At 38.2% G+C, this 17,240-nt stretch overlaps 1 protein-coding gene and 1 long non-coding RNA gene across 2 annotated transcripts; one reads left to right on the top strand and one right to left on the bottom strand.

Moving 5' to 3' along the window:
- The first annotated feature begins 65 nt into the window (after positions 1–65).
- On the top strand, positions 66–2,387 carry LOC136278193 (uncharacterized). The gene is made up of 2 exons (XR_010716239.1): positions 66–158; positions 1,566–2,387. It is a non-coding gene; the product is annotated as an uncharacterized lncRNA (long non-coding RNA).
- Positions 2,388–8,534: 6,147 nt separating this feature from the next.
- On the bottom strand, positions 8,535–15,671 carry LOC131787533 (uncharacterized). The gene is made up of 2 exons (XM_059104632.2): positions 15,562–15,671; positions 8,535–13,480 (listed from the first exon to the last, which is right to left on the bottom strand). The coding sequence occupies exons 1-2, from the start codon at positions 15,650–15,652 to the stop codon at positions 9,135–9,137; spliced, it is 4,437 nt and encodes a 1,478-aa protein (XP_058960615.2). The 5' UTR covers positions 15,653–15,671; the 3' UTR covers positions 8,535–9,134.
- Between the last annotated feature and the right edge of the window lie 1,569 nt (positions 15,672–17,240).

Here is a 17,240-nt window from a genome sequence, read left to right as displayed (position 1 = left end):
GAACAGTATGGCGCAAGCGTAGAAACCAGGCTCAACTCAGTAGCCAAGCCTTCTGAATTTGTGCCCAAACCTTTTCTTGCTTGCGTGACCTTTTTCGTCAGTAAACACAAGCTCAAATTTTTAAAGCAGTAAAGAGAAAAACGTTTTGAGACCGAAAGGTAAGTAAGTAAGTATTTTAGTGTTTTACAACCTAAATTTAGTGTTTTGCTGTGTAATTTTACAACTTACAGTGAATTGTCAAATTAAAAACTCGAAAAGCTTGCAGCTAAAATTTAACTCTTTATTAACAACCTTATACTTTCTTGATCTAATATCTCAATTAGCAATAACACCAGAAATCATTTGCTTTTGTGGTATATACTATGTGTAGACCAAACTTGTTGAAGTGCGTTGTCATGAAATAATGCACTCTGAACAACAATTAGTCTGATTAAAAAAAACTGAGCTAATGTTTAAATTGTTCCCTGGACTGTTTGGACATCTGAGGCAACTGATAATGCATTTTGGGAGTGGTAGGGATGCTTACTTCATGGTGGCTATGGCTATACCTGTCCTTGAATTTGCCCTGTTGCTTGTAATAGATTTTCCATGCATTGTCTGTTACTTTTTTCAGGAAATTTTAGTGTGCAAGAAGAAAATTTTTTTACAGAAGAATCCTTTCCCTGTAACGTGTACAACTGTTGCTTGCGTTTGCCATATTACTGATATTTTTATCATAACAGAATTTTCACAAAAATTATTTGACATTAAATTCTTTTACAAATACTGCAAGGTCATACCTGCCCACCAACCCATCAAGGTGGTGTTGAAAACTGCAGTAAGGTCTACTGAATATAGTTAAAGTACTGAATTTCACTCCATGACTTACAACTACAGAATATGGGGTTTTTTTATGATTGTGTACCAAACAAAAAAAATTACTTTCTTGGCTCATTTGCATCAAGCCACCTAATATAATTCACAAAGATTATTTGATATTGGATTCTCATACAGATACTGTAAGGTCATGCCTGCCCACCAACCCATCAAGGTGGTGTTGAAAGCTGCAGTTAGGTCTATTGTATATAGTTAGATTACTGGGCCCAGTTATTCAAAAGCTGATTAGCGCTAACCCAAGGTTAAAACTTTAATCTTTTAGTTTCTTTATTCCTTTACTCAAAAAGCCTTTTTGAGTTAATGTCCTGTGTTCTTTTTAGAGCATCAAAGGGTCATATTTTAGACAATAAGAATTTGACCAAATTTTCTTTTAAAGCTATCAGATCTGAAATCAGATTTTACCCTAACCCTGGGTTATCTTAACCCAGCCTTGAACAACCCAGCCCTGAATTTCACTTTATGACTTACAACTACAGAATATGGGGCTTTTTTATGATTATGTACGAAACAAAAAAGAAAGCTTGCTTGGCTCATTTGGATCAAGCCACCTAATATAATGCAATCAATGTCTTGTTTTCCATATCCTGGGTCATTGCTCAGTTAGAATTGATATTTAAATCTTAATTATAATCATTTAAATGTAACTGAATGTATTCCTTTTATTACTTTTCCACTGACTGCCAAACCAGCAAGCCTTGAGGCATTAAACAGTGAGGACTTTTAACAAGGCCCGTTGTATACTTGTAGCTGCTTTGGTGAAACTTAATGTTTGCAAGCCTATAAGCTTAGAAGTTGACCCACTTCTAAAGAACAACTCGGAGTCTTGTAAAGGAATCAAAACACCTTGTGAATTTGAAGACGGGATGGCGTTCACTGACTCAGGAGATCGATTAAATGTTCTGAGTAAAACGTTAAAACCTTGATGGGCTCTGGTTATGAAGGAGCAAGTGATGGAACGGATGAAACGTGTCCTTTTGCGCAAATTCATGGCATCTGTTCTATGGAGAAGATTCTATTCGTATCGGATGTTGCTACAGGTTGCATTAAACTATTATCGGGACTCAGTGGTACTGTGTCGTTCTTACAAGTCCATGGAAGTATCTATAAAAGTTTTGTTATCAGAGCCCAAAGCATAGAGAAAGCACACATCTCTTGAAGATGCCGTAGACAAAGTATCCCATGGGGATTATTCAACAATGTTCACTAAACCTGAAGTGAATAATTGTTTGAGTTTAACTGCGAAAGCGCTCTTGAATTCCATAGTCAAATTCGTTTTATTCTTGAAACCATTCCATTGCAATAGTTAGGATTAATTGCATCAAGATAAACCGCCAGCATCCACTCCATTCACATCTTTCTTCTAAAAAGTGTGATGCAAACCTTAATAGCATATTTTGCGCTCTTTAAAATTGTATTTCTTCCACTGCGTTTATCAATGTATCATGTCAATGATCAAGGAACGATATATTAGCATCCTAAGTTTAATTAAAGTTCTGTTCAGCAGTAGGCAAGAGAGGTCTTTGCTTTTGGTCCTCGTACCAAGGATAGAAAAATATGCAACACCTCAAACATTTCTCAATCAGAAGAAGAGCAAATCTCACAAACTGAGAGAAAATGGCGAATATGATCAATATGGACATTAACGCTGGGACAAATGCCAAGGCACACACCTCAAACCACTCCAGACCTTTCAGATAAGCCCCGCTCGGCCCGTCAGTCGTGATACCAAATGATAATGTAGTAGCTTTGGTCAGATTGATGATAACAACGAGAGATAAGGTCACAAGAAAAAATGTTTCAGCATCATTCGCTATGGGATGTCGACAAGGATTCTTCAAAACATGATGGAGGGTTATCAGCAAGCATGCAGCAGATAGGAAGACCATGCGTAACATGACATCTGTGACGAACGCCCCACAAGCGAGGACAACGAATCTTCGACCAATCAAAACGCTCTCTCAGTAAAGGGTTCCGCTGTCAATATCGTTTGGCGGACGAAAAGGAGCGTGGAGTATGAGCGTAACATCTGTGTCGATGATCTGCTGGCCAGAAGACTCTTGCCCTCTCCTTTTCAGCTTTCCCTTGACAAGTCAGTATATGAGAAATGGCAGTGGAATCATGCAAGCAGCAACAAACTCTCCTGCTATAATGGAAGATCTGTACAGCTTGAAAGATCCCCAGTAAAGGACGACGATGAAAGGAACAAGGAAGATGACAGTATACGAAAGAATGAGATACTGCCACCATTGCAAGCATGGGACATTAGCATCGATGAATAACCACTTTCCAGATCCAATTGAGACGCAGTTCATTAGCTGAAGGGCTGTTTCTGCAAGCCTTTCGTAACCAAGCAACAACATTTCCATGACAACGGCTATATAACGGATAAAGGACGGCTTTCCTTTTCCCATATACATATTGAAGACATGATGCACAACATAGATGAGAACAAGGTTAGCCATTGTCAAAAATACTGTACCAGAAAGAAAGAGCTCTTTTGCTACAGCGGGGAGTCCTGCGAATCGAAAGTCCTTGATTGATGGATTGAACGTGGAAGTTGCAGGCAGAGAAGAAAGTGTGAATACAACGAATTTTTCCAATAAGTTCTTCTACAGAACCTACTATCAAAGTCTCAGCTGATTGGTAAAAATAGAACGTAATTTTCAAGAAGCCATTCTAGGAATGTTCACTACCACCGTTGAAGTCCGATCCTTCTCCCTGCTGATCTTCATCTGATTTCTTGAACCATAAGATTTGTTTTCCCAGGGTGCACAGGATTGGGGGCTTGGTCAGAAGATAGATAACCAGTGTGATTGTTAGAAATATGGTCACAACCCACACAGAATAGTCCTTGCACTTGATAGACATGCAGCATTCAGTTGATAAAAGAGACACCGTCCACGGAGAGTGCCGTTTCTGTTTCCTTGGCAGCTGCTGTAGTCTATTGACGAAGTGAATGAACAATAATTTTCAGGACAAGCAATTAATTTCAGCATCGATGGATTGCCAGGTGCTACATAACCCCAGACGTTTGGTTCCGCGGCAATGTTACTTACAAGACCCCCTTTTGAAGGCTGCTGTAGCCCGGATGACTCAGGCTCGCATTTGATTGGCTATCTGTGAGTTTCTTTGATTATTGACTAATCAGAATGTCTGATTTGTTACTTTCTTTGCACTGAATTAACCCTCTTCTGCACTGAATTAACTCTCTTCTGCATTGAATTACCTGAAAACTGCATTTACCTCATTTAACCAATCAGTAATTTTTCTATGTATATTATTAACGGTAGAAATGTCCAAATTGAACGGACTTGGAAAGACTCACCGAGAGCATATATTTGTTGTAGAACTGAAAACTTCGCTCGCTCTTACACCACGAACAAATTGTTTGAGAGAATTTAGATATAAATGAATGAAAGTTTCATATTAATTCAATTGTAACCAAATACCTCACGTTTTAACATTCTACGTACTTTTTGTGAAGGATTATAATTAATTGCAGGTGGTGTTTGGGCCGCTTGTCAACCAATTTAATGACACTTTTGCTTATAAAAATTCATTTCGAAACCAATATTTTTCTGTCAACCAAAGTGATTTGAAAGAGAGAAAAGAGAGGATTCATAAGTTTTTCGCTTACAAATACTGTCCAGCCGGATAAACAAGAGATGTTTATGAAAAATGGAAACGAAGGAAGGGATGTACTCGGCGACTCACGAAAGCGTTACCGTTGCCCGTGGGCAGAGATAGGAAAATAAGGACCGCACAAAGAACCAATCAGATCACAGGATTCGTTACCGTGCCCTATAAGAAAAAAAAAAAGTTATTAACAGTGTTATAGCACGCCGCGGAGACTATCAAAATGATTCAACCGATGCCATCTTGTTTGTCTATAACCGACGGGTTATCGAACAACTTGCACTTGAGATAATATGTGGGACTGATTTATTGTCTCAGTTTTGCTTCCGGTCACCGAATTCAGCTGAAACGAACTCGTGCACACTTTAAAGGTGGAAAAGTTTGCACAAATTACATCTGACTTTTCCAAAATGTTCTAAGAAACTACTCAAATAACAAAAAGTCTTATTCGGTTGGTGACAGTAATGAGAAGGAAACAATCGAACGTGAAAGATATTTCGATTAAAAAAAAAATTAACCCGTGAGTTGCAAGTTGAACAGAACGACCGGATGTATCACAAAACTCTTGAAAGTTGTTCTGTTCGTTGAAATGATTATATGAAAGATTATCGTCTACGATTTTAATTTTGTTCGGACGTTTTGTGCTAAAATGTCTCCTGCAGAGGAATTATTCGGTAACTCAGTGAGGGGTCTGAATAAAGAAGAAATATTTGGGAATAACTTCTTTACAAAGATACGACATCACAGGTATAGAAATTGTTAGACATTGTGCTTTAAGTCTTTCGATCTCGAAACTTCACATCCGTCATAACAAATTGCTCTTTCTAAAGCTCAAAATTGGGCGAAAAGCTTTTTTTTTTATTTCATCTCTAAACCGAAACTCAATACTTATCTACTGGTGCCATTTTTTTCTCGTTCTTCTGAATTTAGTGCGGTTTTGATGTGATATTAAAGGGGAACGAAAGCGAAGGACTTATGTTAAGCAATGATTGTTCGCTCTTAGAGTTAAAGTTTATGAAGGGATATTTTCATCTGATCAGCAACAGTGAGAGTTCCAATCAAGGATTAAAATTCACTTAAATAATTTCGGTTTTCAACCTGAAAAGCTTAAAGAAAGCATGGTGACGCGAGCTAAAAACATGTTATGCGAGGTGAAGTTTCCTTTAGCATTTGTAAAGTTCCAATAATGACTGACTGCTGGAATATTTGTCCAAGAATAGTTTAAGCGGAGAACTATGGTCCAAAATAAGCATCAATTTGAAGACTGGAGATGATATGACAAGAAAACGATTCCAGCAAGAACATAATGACCATCGGGTACGAAATTAATTGGGTCATGACATTAAATTACCTGAGCTTCTGCTTGACAATGCCAAAATCAAGAGAGCCAGTAATAAACCGTTTACATATGTCATGAGACTTTTAAGCACTTAGCCCTCATGAATAATTCTGATTTCCTCCTCACGTAAATCCACTCTGTTTTTTTTTAGAAAACGAAAAGCTAATTCGCAATTTCCGGTGTCGTCATAACTTTCTGTTGTCTCGTAATTTGATGAAATTTTCGAAGATCTGTAGCTCGTAAACACGATCTTCTTATAGCCAAATGGGTCACACCGTCTCACGGGTGGCAAAACATTGAAAGCGATAGAAACATTCTATAATTTCGATTTAGGAAAAAAGTTTATCCGCGCATTTTAGTGCATTAAGGAAAAGAGTCAAAACAATTCTCACGTCTAAGTATTCAGACTCAAAACTTTCATATTTTTAATGAAGGGCGCCTCTGTAGTGCCACTCATTTTACCGCATTCACAGTTATTCGCAGCCAAAGCTTACGTTCCACAAGAACTGAACTTCTACCCAAAAAAAGGGGGTAAGTTTCTAGAGAAACTGTTGCTGAGTCAGTGGGGTGTTTAACAAGATAATTTCGCTTTATCAACTGACTTCATGATGGAAATTGGTCACCATAAAGAGTTTCAAAACTGATTTTTCGAACGTCAGAACGAAACTCTTTACGGTGGCCATTTACATTATTAACTCAATTTTTAAAACTAAATTATCTTGTTCTAGTGAAAACTAAGGAAAAAAAAATTCAGTCCACGTCGACAATACCTTTAGACAGTAGATTCTAGAAAAATTTCAGGAAATTAGGAAAAACTAATTAATGACAGCAAAAGAAAGCACGGAAATTATTTATTGAGAAAAAGGTAGATGTCTTTGATTTTGTTAATTCTTTGCAGCCAACATATATCTTCAATAGATTGATCCTTACATATTAGACGTCAACTTCAAAGAATCACCATTATCCAAATTATTTCTAAATTCCTTAACTAGTGCCCGGAGGGAATTTAACCAAAACATGTACCTGGATTGAACAAAGCAGAAATAGAAATTTTCTTCAAACTGTATGTGTTTTTCAAATACTCTGTCCGCCATTTTGTAACCGTCACTCTTGAATAGCGGTGAGAGAATGGTAACCACAACAATGTAATTACGTCCCAGGTCTCCAGACGTCTCGTTCCCAGTGGCGGAAAATTTTGAACAGCATGGAGGAAGACAAAGCAGTGACACGAATCCAAATTTTCGTAAAACTATCATTCGCTCTGCAAAAGTTTTGGAAGAGAACAATTGGCAATAGTTTGATTCCCACTTTCAAGTTGTGGTTGATCAGAGACAGTGTAGCGCGTGCGAAGTGGATTCGGTAATTTCGTAATGCCCACACTACACTTTGCCACTCAACGCATTTTATCCTTTTTATTGGCCGGCACTCGCCACGTAAGCTGGGTAACACTAATGATCTCCTTGTGCATAATGCCTCTAACTATGTTTTGGTGCAGATTCTATTCATGTGTTGTTGTGTACGTGCTCCTCCGTGGGAAATGGCAAATCGTTGTCTCAAGCAATCAGAGAAAATATAACAGGGAAAAACTCCTAGTTAATTCAATCATTCATCTCACAGTAATATTTCCCTCTAGAGCTCTTTGCACGACCGAAAGAAAATTTTCCGGCACAGGACTGAATTAAAAGATTCATTGACATGAGCTCGTCGAGGTCGGCAAATACGAATAAGTCCTCGCAAAAACATTCAAGAGACAAACCTATTCTTAGAGCCTTTTCCCTAAGTTTTTAAAAAATGTGAACTATTGGCTTAAGTACTTCGCCATTTTTAATCTAATATTTAGGTAGGTCCACATAAAAGGATATGCTCAAACCATGTCGATCACTAAAAACACGAAATGAATGCATTGTTACCGACAATTCGAAATTACCTGTGACGGATCTTTTACGGATGTTACTAAATCGTAAAATGCGAAATGGTGAAGGGGGAATGGTATATGGAAAATAGGAAATATTTTGTTTTTTCCATTTCCCATTCCACATCTTAGTAACATCCCATCTTTTACCAATCGAAAGACAAAGAAGTCCGTTAAATGCTTTATTAATGAACTTTTAATTATTCAAACCTTGTTGTTTTATACGCTTATAGACATCGTATTAACAGCTTTTCTTCTTTATTCATTCCCAACCGGTCGAGTCAGCCTAAAAAAAGTGTTTTTTTTTAAAATGCTAGTTAAGCTTTTTCAACGTAATCCTGTCGTAAACGCTAAGTGATTCAGACGCACAAGCATGTGTTACCGTGCAAAATCAGGTTTTACCCCCATCATAAGTCTCTTTCAACTGTAATTCAACCTCGTTTTGTGTGTCATTGGAAGGAAGAAAAAGCCGAACTTCATGATTAATAAAAAATACTGTAAGATTAATGTATAACACATACTGATATCCCAAAATCTGATGGAGATCTCACAAGAAGCTAATCAGGGGTCCGAATAATTGTTTTTTTTCTCGCGGATCCTTAAAAAAAAAACTAGTGCTGTTTAGACCAATTGATTAACTAGTTAATTTTTAGCCCCAGAGGAGTTGGGAAGCTATTGTGATGACAAAATCAACCGAAAGAAATTAAGGTGAAAACAAAGTAGTATTTGAGATTCTAGACAAGATTCTAGTGGCATGTACATATGTGAAGCTTAATTTAGCGCTTCGATGTAAGACATATGAAACACTTTACAGTTCTACGCCTCAGGCAGAGTAAATGTTGTTGAATAATCCCTCAGGAGATTATTGAACAATATTCACTGAGCCTGAAACAAATACTTGTTTTAGTTTAATTGCTGAGGCGCTCTTGAATTCTATAGTCAATTCGTTTTATTCTTGAAACCACTCCATTGCAATTGTTGGGATTAATGGCATCAACATAAACCGTAGACTTCCGCCAGAAATTAACAGGTTCACTAATACAGCCAACAAAACCTTCACATCTTTCTTTGAAAAGTGTGACGCAAAACTTAATATAATAGCATATTTTGTGCTCTTTAAAATTTAATTTTTTTCCATTGCGTTTATCAATTCCTGCGTAAAATAGACAATATGCAAAGCAGCCATTTTGAAATTTAGCGCCCATGCTATAATCACCTCGAGAAAGATGATTGAGGGATATGACGCAATCTTCGATCAATGAGAGCGCGCAAATCTCTAATATCACCGAAGCAATTCTACTAAATTCATATTACGTTGAGATTTTAGGAGAATAATTTGCGATCAGGGAACGGTATTTTAGCATCTGAAGTTTAATCAAAGTTCTGTTCCGCAGTAGCCAAGAGAGGTCTTTGCTCATGGTCTTCGTACCGTGGATAGAAAGATATCTTCCTGCAACACTTCAAACATTTCTTAATCAGAAGAAGAGCAAACCTCACAAGCTGAGACAAAATGGCGAATATGATTAAAATGGACATTAACGCTGGGAGAAATGTCAAGGCTGACACCTCAAACCACTCCAGACCTTTCAGATAAGCCCCGCTCGGTCCTTCAGTCGTGATACCAAATGATAATGTAGTTGCTTTGGCCAGATTAACGATAGCAACGAGAGATAAAGTTACAAGAGATAATGTTTCAGCATTATTCGCCATGGGATGTCGATAAGGATTCTTCAAAACATGATGGAGGGTTATCAGTAAGCATGCAGCAGAAAGGAAGATCATGCGTATCATGACATCTGTGACGAACGCCCCACAAGCGAGGAGAACCAATCTTCGACCGATCAAAACGCTCTCCCAGTAAAGGGTTCCGTTTTCAATATCGGTTGGCGGACGAAAAGGACCATGCAGTATGAGCGAAACATCTGTGTTGATGATCTGCCGGTCAGAAGACTCTTGCTCTCTCCTTTTCAGCTTCCTCTTGACAATCCAGTATATAAGAAATGGTAGTGGAATCATGCTAGCGGCAACAAACTCTCCTGCTGTAATGGAAGATCTGTACAGCTTGAAAGATCCCCAGTAAAGAACGACGATGAAAGGAACAAGGAAGATGACAATATACGCAAGAAGAAGATATTGCCACCATTGCATGCAGGGAACATTGGCATCGATGAATAACCACTTTTCAGATCCGATGGGGACACAGTGCGTTAGCTTAAGGGCTGTTTCTGCAAGCCTTTCGTATCCAAGCAACAACACTTCCATGACAACAGCCATATAGCGGATAAGGGACGGCTTTCCTTTTCCCATACACATATTGACGACATGATGCACAACATAGATGAGAACAAGGTTAGTCATTGTCAAAAACACTGTACCAGAAAGAAAGAGCTCCTTTGTTACAGCGGTGAGTCCTGCAAATGGACAGCCAAGTCCTTGATTGATGGATTGAACCTGAAAGTTGTAGGCAGAGAAGACAAAGTGAATAAAAGGAATCTTTCCAACAAGTTCTTCTACAGAACCTACTATCAAAGTCTCAGCCGCTTGATAGAAATAAAACGTAATTTTCAAGAAGCCATTCTCGGAATGTTCACCACCACCATTGAAGTCAGATCCATCTCCCGGCTGATCTTCATCTGATTTCTTGAACCATAGAATTTGTTTTCCTAGGGTGTGCAGGATTGGGGGCTTGGTCAAAAGATAGAAAGCCAGAATGATTGTTAAAAATATGGTCACAAACCACACAGAATAGTCGTTGCATTCGGTAGACTTGCGGCATTTAGTTGATAAAAGAGTCTCAGTGAACCCATCAGCACACCGTCCACAGAGAGTACCGTTTCTGTTTCCTTGGCAGCTGCTGTAGTCTATTGACGAAGTCAATGAACAATAATTTTCAGGACAAGCAATTAATTTCAGCATTGATTGATTGCCAGGTGCTACATAACCCCAGAAGTTTGGTTTCGCGGCAATGTTACTTTCAATGCAAGTGGCTCCAAATGGGCATGGATGGCACTCATCCCTGGAGACTACAACCAAGCCTTTGGAAACCCCTTTTTGTAGGCTATAGTAGCCCGGATGGCAGGGTTTGCACGAATATTTCAAAACGGTAACATTCATTACACAAATCCCCTTGTTTTTCTCCGCGTATTGGAAATGGGTGCCATTTTCTAATATAAGAGCCTCTCCTTCATTACATTTCATAGTGGACTTTTCATCCATGTGAACAAATCCCCCACCAGAAATGTCGACAATCGGATAAGAGCTCCTGTTAAATTTTAGTGAGGTCATTGATGTGTTTTTAAATACCAAGCGACCTCCACTTTCAGAGTAAAGGAAGACACTTTTATCAAATTGAGTGCCGTCTGAAATTGTCGCACTTTTCATTGCCGTCAAAAAAGAACAATGTTCGAATTCTACGTGGCCAGTTCCATATGCAGAGTGAACGTGTCCACTTCTAAGAATGCCAAAATTGTTGACAAACTCACATCTTCGGAATTTCGTGAAGCCATTGCTGATATGTACAGCCCCAACTTCAATTCCTAAGTTCTCTTGAAACTTTGTATTTTCAAAGAGCACATGGTTATTATAGTTCCATGAAGGATGTGTTTCATTAGCCCTTTTGGATTTCACACATCCCGAACGGAGCAGTTTGTCTGGACTGAATAGGATAGAGATGGCGCCGGCGGTTGGTTCGTAAAATAAATCAGTTTCACGATGATCCAATTCGGGTTTAAAGGCACTGACACGACAATTACGAAAGGAAGAGTGTTTAACTGTCACGTTTTTGAAGCCTTCAAATAACAGAGTAAAATAGCTGGCCGATCTGTGGTAGAACTCGTTATTGTCAAGTTGGATGACTGCCTTTGAAGAATTAATACGTCGAAGAGGTGGAATGAAGAGGCAAATAGCATAGCCGTATTCACTTTGGTCCCGTTGTGCTATTTCGTTTCTGGTGCTAAATAGTGTGTTTTTAATGGTTACTTGGACTGATGTTGGACTACGAAGTGTAAACAGTGCATCATGTGTATTATCGATAAAGGAGCAGTTATCAATGAAAATATCTATTGGAAAAGAGCCATTTTTTGGCGTAGCTGATGCTGTATGTAATCCATATTTAAGAGACTTGAATGTCATGTTTAATAGTTTAATGTGGTATCTGGGACTTATGGACAAAGCTATTTTTCTGTTGTTTTTGCTTTCCATGAAACTGTTCGAAATTGTAACCATCCCTGCGTTTCCGTTTCTGGAGACTATGTGGACAATATTTCCTCTTGTTGCGTCCATAGAAGTGTCCTTAAAAATGCAGTTTGAAATTGTAATGTTACTTTCACCTACAGTGGTAAACAAGCTGAAAGCTCCATCGCCTCTTGATAACATTTTCTTCGTAAACGTTGATCCCTCTAATGTCACAATTCCGCCATCTAGCATAACGTCTACAGCCATACACCTTGGTGCTCTCTTTCCATTGTTTCCTTCCCACTGTTCAACGGTTACATTCCTGAGAGTAAAATATAACCTGTGGGGACCCCGATCACTTTTTCGCTGGCCTTGAGCGGTTTTTCCAATGGATATCACGCATCCATACCTGGCAGCTTTGCATTTACTGAATGTTACATTGGTAATATCGACTTTTAGATGCCCATGTTTGCTATTGGCAAAAATCGATCCGCCGGCCCCAGCTTCATTGTTATGGAAGTTAGAATTCACGATACTTAAAGATGCATTAGTACTAACCGCTAAAGACAAGCAAGAACCTGACTTTTTGGAATCGACAGATTGGTTGTAAAAAGTCGAGTCTTGAATAACTATATTTGCCCAGTCTGACTGAACTAGTAAGCATTGTTTATTTGCGTTGTTATGGCATGTCAAGGAGAAGAACTTTGCTTTTGTTTCTCTGGCATGTGAGAAATATAAACGTCGATTTCGTTTTCCGTGACCTTTTCCATGGTGATGTAGGTCGACATCTACGAATGTTTCGTTTGTAATCGCATTTGAAGCGTTAAGATGTAGGAAGGGGCCTTGATTGTAAGAACTTTTCACTCTACAGAAAAATATGTGAATATATACTGTAGAAGAACCTTTTTTTGCGACGGATCTGATGATTATGACGTCTTTGCCAGTACCATGCCAGTATAGACCATTTCTTTCAAACATTGCATCTTTTATTTTAAGTGTAACGTCTTGACTTTTTCCTTTAGTATTATTGAGTAAAAGGACGTTGATGCATTGTGAGTTATTTCGGAACGTTGAATTGCCTTTTAAATCAAGCTGAAAAGATGTAACGTTCTGTATTTTGATGGCCAAGGCTCTTGAAGCATTATGAAAAGAACAGTTGTGGATTGTGATGCGCTGGCAGTCATTACAATTTAGCGGAGTTTGTTGAAAATCGATTCCTGAAAGCGCCAAAGCAAATGTCAGCTGCTCGCCATTTGTCTTCTGAAAGTGAAATCCATCAGTACATAAAACGTGTGGGGTAGAGTACAATCCCCTCAGAGTCAAGGTCTTGTTCACGTAAACACCCGGATGATCTATCAAAATATTGCGACCGCTTCTGCAACCATAAGGGCGTTTCCTGGTGCCGCGTCCGTCCAGATAGATGTTCCCGCCATGGCCCACGCGATACACTGCTTGAGCAATGGACCGACAAGGGAGGCTTTGGGTGCCACAAGTTTTAGTGTCTTTTCCATGAAGAGAAACATACACATTCTCAATGTTTGAACCTGAAATTTTTACAAATCAGAGCTTTATAAAGTACTTCTAGTAAAATGGCATGAGAAATTCTAGAATATAACGATAAATGAATGCCTTTTCATTTAAACCGTGCTGTCATTTAATTGGTGCATGCCAAACTTTCCCGGTCTTCTGCCCATAAACGATCTGTTATGTTTTTTTTTGTTTTTCATATTTTTCTTAAAGTAATAAATTAAAAGTACTCTGCAGGAGTAATTGATGACTGCTATAAATAAAATAAACGAAGTTTAGTTTGCACTATATTGGATGGATGGACGGATGAACTGACCAACTGCGAGGTACCCACGTTATGGGCAGCCATGTTCACCTTTCCTTAAATGTGAAACTTCATTTGAGCGCTTTGGGCGCTGCATGGAGCTTCGTATTAGCATGTAAAATCAGTAAGTTCACGTCTACTGGAGATAAGGATACTTACTGTGATAAGCGCATTATTAAAAGTAAAGCAAAGTCCTGTAGACATCGTATGGATCAGAGTCCTGGTTTCCAAATCGTACTGTTACAATCCGATAGCATGTAAAATTTTGTTAACAATGTTATAGCATGCCGCGGAGACCATCAAAATGATTCAATGGATGGGATTTTGCGTGTCTATCACCGACAGTTCATCGAACAACTTACACGTGGGATAAATTTGAGACTGATTTGTTGTCTCGGTTTTGCCCTCGGTCTCCGCATTCAGCTGAAACCAACTCTTGCGCTTTAAAAGCCAAAAAGCTTGCACAAATTATATCCGACTTTCCCAAAACGTCCTAACAAACTGCTGAAATAACAAAAACTCTTCTTTGGTTGATGACAGTAATGAGGAGGCAGCAATCAAACGTGAAAGGTTTTATGATCAAAAAACCAACTTGTGAGTTGCAAGTTAAATTAGAACGGCCGGATGCATCACAAAACTCTCGAAAGTTGTTCTGTTATTTAATCTGCTTTTATGAAAGATTATTTTCCACAATTATAATTTTGTTCAGACGTTTTAAATGTCTCCTGCTGAAGAAGTTTTCGGGAACTCAGTGAGGGGTCTTAATAAAGAAGAAATATTTGGGAACAACTTCCTTACATATATAAGATATCGCAGGTATAGAAATTGTTAGACATTGCGCTTTAAGTCTTTCGATCTCGAAACTTCACATCCGTCATAACAAGTTGCACTTTTTAAAGCTCAAAACTGGGTAAACAGCTATTTTAATTTCATCTATAGACCGAAAGTCAATGCTTATCTAAAATTGAATTTTTCCTCGTTCTCCTTAATTTAGTGCGGTTTTGGTGTGATTTCAAAGGGGAAGGAAAGCGAACGACTTATGTTATGCAATGAATGTTCGCTCTAAGAGTGAAAGTTTGTGAAGTGATATTTATATCCGATCAAAAAATTAACTTGTGAATCTCATTTGCGAAGTTTCAAGATGACAGATCCGCCGAATGCATCACAAAACTCTCAAAAGTTGTTCTATTCATTACAGCGATTCTATAAAAGATTATTGTCCACGATTATAATTTTGTTCAGACGTTTTTGTGCTTAAATGTCTCCTGCTGAGGAGTTTTTCGATAACTCAGTGAGAGGCCTGAATAAAGTAGGAAAAATTGAATGTAACGTCGTTACATAGATAAGATATCGCAGGTGAAAAAACTGTCAGACATTGTACTTTAACCCTCTCGATCTCGAAACTTCACATCCGTCATAACACGTTGCACTTTTTAAAGCTCAAATTGAGCAAACAGCTATTATTATTTCATCTCTAGACCGAAACTCAATTCTAATCTAATAGTGCGATTTTGATGTGATTTCAAAGGGGAACGAAAGCAAACGACTTATTTTAAGCAATGATTGTTCACTCTTAGAGTGAAAGTTTATGAAGTTATCTGATCAGCAACAGTGAGCGACACATATTTTAGACGAAGTAAAGCTTCTTTTAGCATTAGTAAAGTTCAAATAATGACCGACTGCTGGAATAGTTTAGGCGGCGGACTTTTTTCAGAGATAAAAAAGGAAACGAATCTAGTAATAAGATAATGACCATTGGTACAAAAGTAATAGGGTCATGACAAATTAAATTACCTGCGCTTTTGCTTGACAGTGCCAAAATCAAGAGAGCCTGGAACAAACAGCTTACATACGCCATGAGACTTAGCCAACACTCATTTCTCATGATTAATTCTTATTTCCTCCTCACGCAAATCCAAACTGTTTCGAACCAAGAAAACCCTAGGAGCTAAAGTAAGTTAGAAAGCGAAAAGCTAATTTACAATTTCCGGTTTCGTCACAACTTTCTGTTGACTCGTGATTTGTTGAAAAGTAATTAACATACTTAATGTAGTGAAATTTTCGAAGATCTCGATCTCCTTACAGCCAAACGGGGTGGCAAAACATTAAAAGTGAGAATAAACATTCTATAATCTTGGAAACTTACCATCTCTCTTATTTCTATTCTATTATCTTAATTAAGGAGAAACGTTTATCAGCGCATTTCAGTGCATTTCAGCGTATAAGCGCATCAAGGAAAACAGTCAAAACAATTCTCACTTCTAAGTATTCAGACTCAAAACTTTCATATTTTCAGTGAAGGCGCCTCTGTGGCGCCATTCATTTAACCGCCTTCATAATTATTCGCAGCTGGAGCCTTCAAGAACTGAACTTGTTCCCAAGAAAAGAGGGGGTACTAAAGACTGTGTTGCTGAGTCGGAGGGGGAGTTTAACAAGATAATTTGGTATTATCAACTTACTTCATAATGGAAACTGGCCACCGTAAAGAGTTTCAGAGCTGACTTATCGACCGTCAGCCCTTCGTCAGAACGAAACTTTTTACGGTGGTTCATTTACATAATTAACGCAGTTGATAAAACCAAATTATCTTGTTCCCCAGAAAACTGAAAAAAAAAATTTATTCCACGTGGACAATCGCTTTCACAGCAGATTTATTGCCAGAAAAATTTTCAAATTGATAAAAAGGTGGATGTCTCTGATACTCTGAGTTTGTGAATGCTGTGCAGTCAAGATATATCTTCGTCAGATTGATCTTTTAAAACAGGCTTCAACTTCAAAGGATCACCATTATCCAAATGGTCTTTAAATTGCGAAAGATCATTCAGCGTTAATTGATTTCCGGTTGACTTTTTGCGATAAGTGACAGATGATTGAATTATCTTATATCTCATTACATATTTAAAATGAGAGAGACCAGAGTGTAAGATTTGAACAGTGTGAGAGGGAGGGAGATCAGATTGATCTTATAAAATAAAAATGGTTTTTAAATTCCTCAGTTAGTGTGCGGAAGGAATTTAACCAAAATATTTGCCTTGATTGAACAAAACAGAAATGGCAATTTTTACAAACTGTTTATGTTATTCAAACACTCTGTCCGCCATTTTGTAACCGTCACTCTTGAATAGCGATGAGAGACTAGTAACAAGGTCTCCAGACGTCTCGCTCCCAGTGGCGGAAAATTTTAAACAGCATGAAGGAAGACAAAGCGTTGACACGAATCCAGATCTTCGTAAAATTATCATTTGCCCTGCAAACATTTTGGAAGAGAACAATTGGGATTAGTTTGATTCCCACTTTCAAGTTGTGATTGATCACAGACAGTGTTGCGCGTGCGAAGTGGATTCGGTAATTTCATAATGCCCACACCACACTTTGCCTCTCAAGACATTTTATCCTTTTTCATTGGTCGACACTCGCCACGAGACCTGTGTAAAACTAATGATCTCCATATGCATAATGGCTCTAACTGTGTT

Source organism: Pocillopora verrucosa, chromosome 14 (assembly GCF_036669915.1).
Source record: "Pocillopora verrucosa isolate sample1 chromosome 14, ASM3666991v2, whole genome shotgun sequence".
In the NCBI taxonomy this organism is placed as follows: Eukaryota; Metazoa; Cnidaria; class Anthozoa; order Scleractinia; family Pocilloporidae; genus Pocillopora; species Pocillopora verrucosa.
Note: the sequence above shows the minus strand (reverse complement) of the source record. Positions and strands in the feature narration are given on the sequence as shown.

What these genes read in the sequence shown, in the direction of transcription:
- LOC131787533 (XM_059104632.2), bottom strand. Translation starts at nt 15,652, where the DNA reads ATGAGAAATGAGTGTTGGCTAAGTCTCATGGCGTATGTAAGCTGTTTG. An exon ending in ACTGTCAAGCAAAAGCGCAG is followed by an intron (nt 13,481 to 15,561) that starts GTAATTTAATTT and finishes TAAAAATTTCAG; the next exon opens with GTTCAAACATTGAGAATGTG.